Raw genomic sequence first — 7,117 nt, 5'->3', positions numbered from 1 at the left:
AAACCCACTGCCATCAAGGCAATTCCCACTCAGAGTGACCCTCGCTGAGTTTCCAAGGCTGTAGGTCTTTATGGAAACAGATTGCTTCATCATCCTCCCACAGGGTAGCTGCTGGGTTTGAACTGCCAACCTTCTGGTTAGCAGCCAAATGCCTCACCCACTATGCCACTAGAGCTCCTAGAAGACGAGGTAGGACTATGCAAATGTGAGGTGCTTGTGGCCCCCCGAGGGGACTGGATAGCTTGCTAATAATGTAAATAAGGTGTGCGGCACCCACATAGGGGTGGGTCCCTGCAGAGGTGTGTGGCATCCTAATGTGGGGATTGGTCAGTTTCGCCGTCTTGCTAGGCTGAAAATGAACTACTCGAGAGGCAGGAAGGGGGATCTCACTACCACCGAGGAAGAAGGGCCAGGTGTGGAGCATGCCCTTTGACCCGAGAGAGATCTCTGCATTGAACCTCTGATCCAGGGGACAGAACTGTAACACTCTGCGGAGAACTCGAGAGACGGCAAGTGCCAGAGAAGCGGTGGCAGATCCAGGAGACGGTGCCGTGGGCTTCTGGACCCATGGGACGGGAAGGCTGAGTGCCTTCGGGGAGGAGCGTTGCTGGGCAGTGGGGTGCGTCTGAGTGCTTACTGTTGGCAGAGCTTTGTGACCTTGGGCCTGAGCAGGGTGGGGCTGTGGGGCTGTGGGGCCGCAGGGCTGGGGTGAGGCTGAGGGCCCTCGGCAGGGCCCGGGGAGGGGCCGGGGGCCTGGAGCGAGGCTGTGGGGCCAGCAGAGGCCGTGGGGCCAGGGAGAGGCGTGCCTGCGGACAATGCAGAGAACTGGCTGCCCTGATTGAAGGTTCTGAGTCGTTTCTGATCCTGCACGTAACCTAGTACTTGCCTAATACACCCCGTAACTGCAGAGTGTGGTGAGTTGTTGTGGCCACTGCAGTTATGGAACCCTGCGGAGAAATGCAGTGTCCTGGAGGGATACTGGTGTCAGGACTGGTCCCAAAGGTTAGAGAGAGGAGGTGTGTCTGGCCTCTGCCTGTAGGACTCAGGCTGTTGGTCTTGATTCCTCCCCCTCACCCCCTTGTGAAGTTAGAGAGTGGAGGCCTGTGCCAAGCCATTTTTATGCAAATCTATGTATCAATCAAAAGAAAACAAACCCCTCATCTCCTCCTGCCACCCACTGACAACCCCTTGTTTGGGGGGGGTAGGGGGATGGGAGAGGCTCTACCTCCTCGCCATCTTAGAGCGCCCAGACCACGCAGCAAATGTGTTTTCTTCTAATGTGCAACTAGTAGAACCACGTGGGGCCAACATGCCACAAAAGGAAACAACTCCATCGTTGAGAGGGCTCTTACCTTCCTGTTCCGAACTCTTGACTGTCAGCTCATATGTTAAATCTGAAAAGTAAATGACACGCATGGATTTTGGATGGTTACCATTCACTGCAAATGTTCATCAGCTCTGAAAACACAGAAGGTATTCCCACCGTGACCCAACTGGGCCTGCCAAGAAAGATGAGGTGTTTGATCCCATTGGAGGCAGCTGTGCTAATAGCAGCCACCAGTAGCAGCCACGGCACTTACTAGGGTTCGAGAGGGGATCCTGCTTTTCCCTAAGGTCCCCCGTCTCCATCCCTCCAGAACAGCCCACACTCCAGATCTCAGCAGCAGCTCGCTGTGTGTTCACGGGCTGCGTCCTGGACGTGCTTCCAGAACCCCAGTCAGCGCTACCCAGCGGGCACTGCCCATGGAGACCCTCAGGGCACTGAGAAAGTTCCCCAGAGCACAAGCCTGGCGTGTGTCAGTCCTGCACTGGGCACAGGGCAGGGTTCGCAGGGCCTGCCACTACTGACAGGGCCCCACGTCGGAGTACGAGCGGAGAAAACCCCCTACCAGTTTGCTCTCACCCTGGAGAGCCCAGCCCTGGTCATGAGCGGCAGGCCGGGGCTAGCCCTTCCCAGGCCTGCCCGTACCCTGGCATCTCTGCACCCTGGCTGCCCCGGCCCGGCTCCCGGGCCCCGGGTACCTGTGCAGTGCTGCTGCAGCCGCCTGAGCTCTGCGTGCAGCCCCTGCAGGGTGCTGGCGTGCTCCCGCTGCAGGAAGAGCAGGTTCTTCTGTGCGCTCTGCAGCTGGTTCTCCAGGTTCGCGGTTGCCATGGTGACATCCAGGTGCCCTGCAGGGAACACACACCTGGTCATGCCAGGCAAGGAGCCACCGCTGGTCTTGGGGCCAGGGGGAGCTCTCCCCCCACTCAGGGTTCCGCTGAGGAGAGAGAGGGATGATGGAGGCTGCCACCCAAGGAGCCTCACAGCCCAGACGACCCAGCTGTCCACTGAGCGCCCACTCAGTGCAGGTCCCCCATTGTGGCCCTCCTCCCCTTTGCAAGGGCCGGGTTGGTAGTCTCTGCCTCACAGGAGGTCTGGCACCCACATCGCTGATAAGGAACAAGTTATTGAGCCTGGGGGTCACACAGGACCAAGCCTGGGCACCCTCATTCCAGAGTCTAGCCACCCGCCTTCACAGACTATGGCCCGAGTTACTGGCGCAAGGCTACACTGCCGGTAAATATCGTGCCGAGACGGAGCCACCAGTGATGACACATCCTGACGGCGACAGGACAGAGACCAACAAGGAGGCTGGCTCCCGGACGCGGATGACGGCCAAGCAGCGGCTCATGAACGCGGAAGCACAGCCTGGCTGGGCGGGCCGCTGGCCCCCTTGCTCTAGGCAGTAACTCGGCCCAGCGGCCCGCGTCTTAGAACTCAGCGTCCCTCTGACGTTGCAATGTCATCTCTTAAGACTCCACCAAAGAGAAAGAACCACCTCTGTGTGCTAAGACGCCGCTCTGAGGATGGTCACCACAGGGCAGCGGACGGTCGGAAAAGACTGGCTACTAACTAATGCTGCACCCCAGGTGCTGGTGAAACAAGGCCCCAGGCAGATGGCCCAGGGCACACCCCGCCAGGGGAGGAGGCAACGGTTCAGTGATGGCTGCCTAGCCCCACAGTAATGACTGCCTTGAGACCCGTAGGGAGAACAGACTTGGGGTGGCTCAGCCAGACAATCAGCCTGTGTGCCTCTAAACCTGGCCACCAATGGGCTAATCCCACGCTAAGCGGCCCATGCGTGCTGCCCAGGCAGGAGGTCCTTTCTGCAGGGGTTCAGCCCAGCTGCAGGTGGGCCCAGGGCTGACCCATTGGGCAGGGCCCCGCTCGGCAGAGCCGGCTGCCTTCCCACTGCTGCCGGTAGGAGGGTCTTGCCCCTGAGGCGTGGGCAGTTGGAGGATGAGGATTTCACACTGTTACCTCCATCTGACTGCTGGGCCCTCTTCCAGACTTTCCTGACTAAAAGGCTCTGACCAGGAGATGTGGGTGTGGGGGCCTTCCAGTGTGAGGGGGCACACCAATGAACCAGAGCTGGCCCTGAGGCCCAGGAAACAAGCCACGTTTGCTCAGGACAGCCGAAGCGCACACCCATTTCTCCGTGGCCGCCGACGCCCCGGACAGAGGCGCTGCCGTGGCTGGGAGGGAGGCGATGCTTTTCGTGTGATCCTCAGCTGCTGGCGGCCACGACCACGGTCTTGACTTGACCCTTCCTGTCGGCTGCAGGACCAGCGCTCTAAACTCAGCATGCCCGCTTCGGGCCACGGAGCCCCAGTGCGAGGGAGGACCTGGGAGGAAGGGCAGCACTGGGCCGGAAAGCTCGCTCCAGTTCTTGAAGACACTGTTCAGTCAGAGACGGGAGACGGCGTCTGTGACCCGCCCCACGTGGGTCCGTGTGCAGGATGAGGGGACAGCGTGCGTCTACGTGGATGACTAATTCACCCCGCCTGAGCGGTGGCTTCCACCTGTGCGACTGCAGGTCACACAGGACTGATGGGCGGCGGAGCGCAGGTGGCTGAACGCTGCAAGGTGGGACACAGGGCACCTGCGGCAGACGGCAGGCTCTCTGTCCTGCAGCTTCCTGTCTGGAGGCGAGCTCACTGATTTCTCAGGATTGCTGGGCTGGGTGCCTTGGGCAGTTTTAGTTATTCACCAAACCACAGGCAGCGCTGCTGAGTGGGGCCCTGCCCTGCAGTGGGGACACTGGGACTCCAAGAGACTATCTTCCTGAGGTCTGCAGTGGCCAGCAGGCAAGCCCCATGAGCGTGCACGGCTCTGTCCAGGGGCTGCAGGCCCTGGCTCAGGACCATGGGGGAAGCCCCCCCCCCCACAGCTTCTGGGACGCATTTTCCAGGTAATGCACTTCCATTCATTTCCTGTTCATGCCTCATGTTCAGTGAGGCTTTCTGTTCCCAGATCTGCAGAGGGCTCTGGGGACCTGGCCCACATGGCTTCCCAGGCTGGAGGTGACGAGCGGCATTCCCTGGTGACGACGTGGGCCGGATGGACCGCGCCCCCACTGCGTCAGCTCTGTGCTGGTGGGAACCAATGGCCTCTCAGTAGCCCCTGGTTCTTGTCTCCCCGCAGCTCCAATGCTGCTGCAGTGGTTTATTTAGGGACGACTTCGCGGGTCTGAGCGCACAGGCACAGCGTGTACTCGCCACTTAGCGGGTCGTCTCACCAGGCCCCTCAGGACAAGCGGGAGACTGTGTTCCCTGCCTGCGAGATTCAGAGCCTTCCAGGAGGTGCGTGTCAAACCTCCCTGCCGAAACCCCAGGGGCAGAAGCAAGGTGTGCCGGGGCCCGGCTGGCTGAGGTCAGGCCTGGCGGAGCTGCTGCACCCAGCTGTCTGTAGGCAGAGTGCAGCAGTCACCTCCAGCAAACAGACTCACTAGTCCACTCCCTTAATAGCAGCCACATTTCCAGGAAGCTATAAAGACAAGTGAGAGGCCGGCAGGGAACGCTGAGCGGCCAGCGACGGCGCACAGCACCAGGGAGGTGGGAGGACGGGGGGCACCCTGCAGCACGCAGACGCAGGCACCCCGGGTCCCGGCTGGTGGCCTGCTGCACAGAGCAGGGCACACTCTCCCGTCCCTACCCCAGGCCACAACTGACAGAGCACACTGGGGCTGCGTCAAGGCCAGGCTGTTCCAGGCACAGAGCAGCCCCCAGCTCGGGGGGCAGCCCTGATGCTGGAGTGTGACGAGGCAAAGCCAGACCCGTCCTTCCCTTCCTTCAAACCCTACTGCCCTCTTCCTCACGGGCCTTCCTCTGCGTGCACTCTGAGCTTCCACACATCTCACGTGCAAACAGCTCTGACGTGGGCCGTTCCTACAGCAGCAGCCCATGTTCCTGGGATGAGATCCCGCCCCAGAGCAGGTCCCTCTGGTCTCTGGCCCCTCAGCGCGGCATCCTCTCCCGGCCCTGCAGCTGCCGCATCCCGCCTGTCCCCACTGTCCGGGATGCTCGGCAAACCGCTCCACCTCCCCTGGCGAGAACACTTGCTCTCCCTTCACACAGGCGCTCGGGCCACGAATGCGCGTGCTTCAGGTCACCCCGTGTGCGCGCTCGCCATGCCGTGTGAGAGCTAAACCAGTGTTGGGTGGCGGTCACCGTAAAGCCCAGTGGCAGCACAGACTGAGCATGACCTCATCCCCTAATTTCTTGACATGCTAGAAGAATATTTCAAAGTATCCCTAAGCCACATTTTTAGACTAAAATAAATGGACTTGCTTGCTAGGTGAGGGTTTCAGCATTCAAAAATGGAAACTTCTTTGTTCCCAGGCACTCCAAAGCAGACCCCTCTCAGCTCTGCACAAAGCCCGTGGAAATGGGGTGATAATTTTGGAATTCAAAGAACAGTACCCCGTCCTCACGTGGCAGCTGTCAACGTGTTATAACACAGCTATCTGGATGCCCGTCATGTGTTAGTTCTAAGCCCTGCCCAGCTGGCCTTCGTGTCCCTGCGTCCCTGCAGTCGGAAAGGCTGGCGGCCCGCCGGCCCCCACTCTCTGCCTTCCCCTTGCTCCTCGTGTTTTCTGGAAGGCCCACGCCCCAGCCGACAGGCCTCCTGTGCGCTTCTTCATGAGGACCTGCTGTGCTGTACTGGGTCCTACAGTGTAAGCACTGCCACCAAGAAACTGTGCGTTGGCCGGAAACCAAGGCAGCGGGTGTAGTGACTACGAGTAGACGCGAAAATGACACCTGAGGGGCGACAGCTTTCTAGAGACAATCCCGGTTCCAGAAACGCTGAGGGCGAAAGGCGGCTTCCAGATCAGCTGTTCCAACAACGCTGTGCGTTTCCAGATGAACTGAGGCTCCGAGGTTTGCTGAACATCACACCATGAGTGGGACTGAAAGAGACCACTGGAGGGACTCTTGAGATGTTTAGGGTTGAATCTGAGCCATGTCCTGTCCCTAAATCACAACATGTAACTCATGGGCTCGTTCGTCGCTTCAGTGTCTGGCACGTGGCGAGGGCTCAGTAAACGTCCGTGACTTTGCTTTGACGTAACCACTGGTCCAGCGGGGTTCCCTCCTGGGGTCTTCCTGAAAAGCACCTAAGGATGGAAGCGAACTAGCAAAGTAGTTCCCGCCACTTCCAAAGACGGAACATCAAAGTCCAGAGCAGCATTTTCTGGTCGCCTCGGGCCTCCATTTTCACTGGGGAGGAGCCACTCAGGGAAGGGGCTACAGAACGCTGCCTGTCGGGCAGAGCAAGCAAGGCCCCTGAGGACCGGGGAAGCCGCCTCCTGGAGACCTTACAGCCCCCTGCAGGAGGCAGACCTGACGCCAGGCTGACGAGGCCCGTGACTCAACCCCAAATACCAGCTTTCCGGAAAAGAACCTTACGGTCTATAACAGTGAATACTGAAGTGATTCAGAATTCAAGGTCATCCCCGACAAATGTTTTCAGTGGTAGACCACTACTATCTCAACTTGTGAATGTATTTAAGAAATCCAATTACTAAGGCGTTTGCAAATCCCCACCGGTTAGGGTTCCTGCACACACAGATCATTTCAAGAAGAGGTAAACACTCAAGTTACTTCAGAAATATTTTGGTAAAAAGAATAAATACCACGACAAAGTGGAAGCCAAAAAAATAAGTAGTTGAAAACAAAAGGGGCAAGTATATATTAGTGACCAGATGGTGTGTGATTTTTCAAGAGTGAGTGCATAAAAACAAGTGTGGAGAGGGAGTCACATTCGGGGTACAGCTCTGACTGGGCCACCCCCCTT

General features: G+C 58.8%; 1 protein-coding gene across 1 annotated transcript in view; it reads right to left on the bottom strand.

Moving 5' to 3' along the window:
* Nucleotides 1-2,158, bottom strand: part of CCDC92 (coiled-coil domain containing 92) — a 5,550-nt gene extending 3,392 nt beyond the window's left edge. The window contains 2 exon segments of the mRNA XM_042780619.1: nucleotides 1,353-1,394; nucleotides 2,023-2,158. Coding sequence (XP_042636553.1) covers nucleotides 1,353-1,394; nucleotides 2,023-2,152 — 172 coding nt within the window. The 5' untranslated portion in view covers nucleotides 2,153-2,158.
* Between the last annotated feature and the right edge of the window lie 4,959 nt (nucleotides 2,159-7,117).

The sequence above is a fragment of the Orycteropus afer genome, unplaced genomic scaffold, assembly GCF_000298275.1.
Source record: "Orycteropus afer afer isolate SDZICR_OR568_19922 unplaced genomic scaffold, OryAfe1.0 scaffold00048, whole genome shotgun sequence".
Lineage (NCBI taxonomy): Eukaryota > Metazoa > Chordata > Mammalia > Tubulidentata > Orycteropodidae > Orycteropus > Orycteropus afer.
The sequence above is the reverse complement of the archived record's forward strand: the minus strand, read 5'-3'. Positions and strand labels throughout refer to the sequence as shown.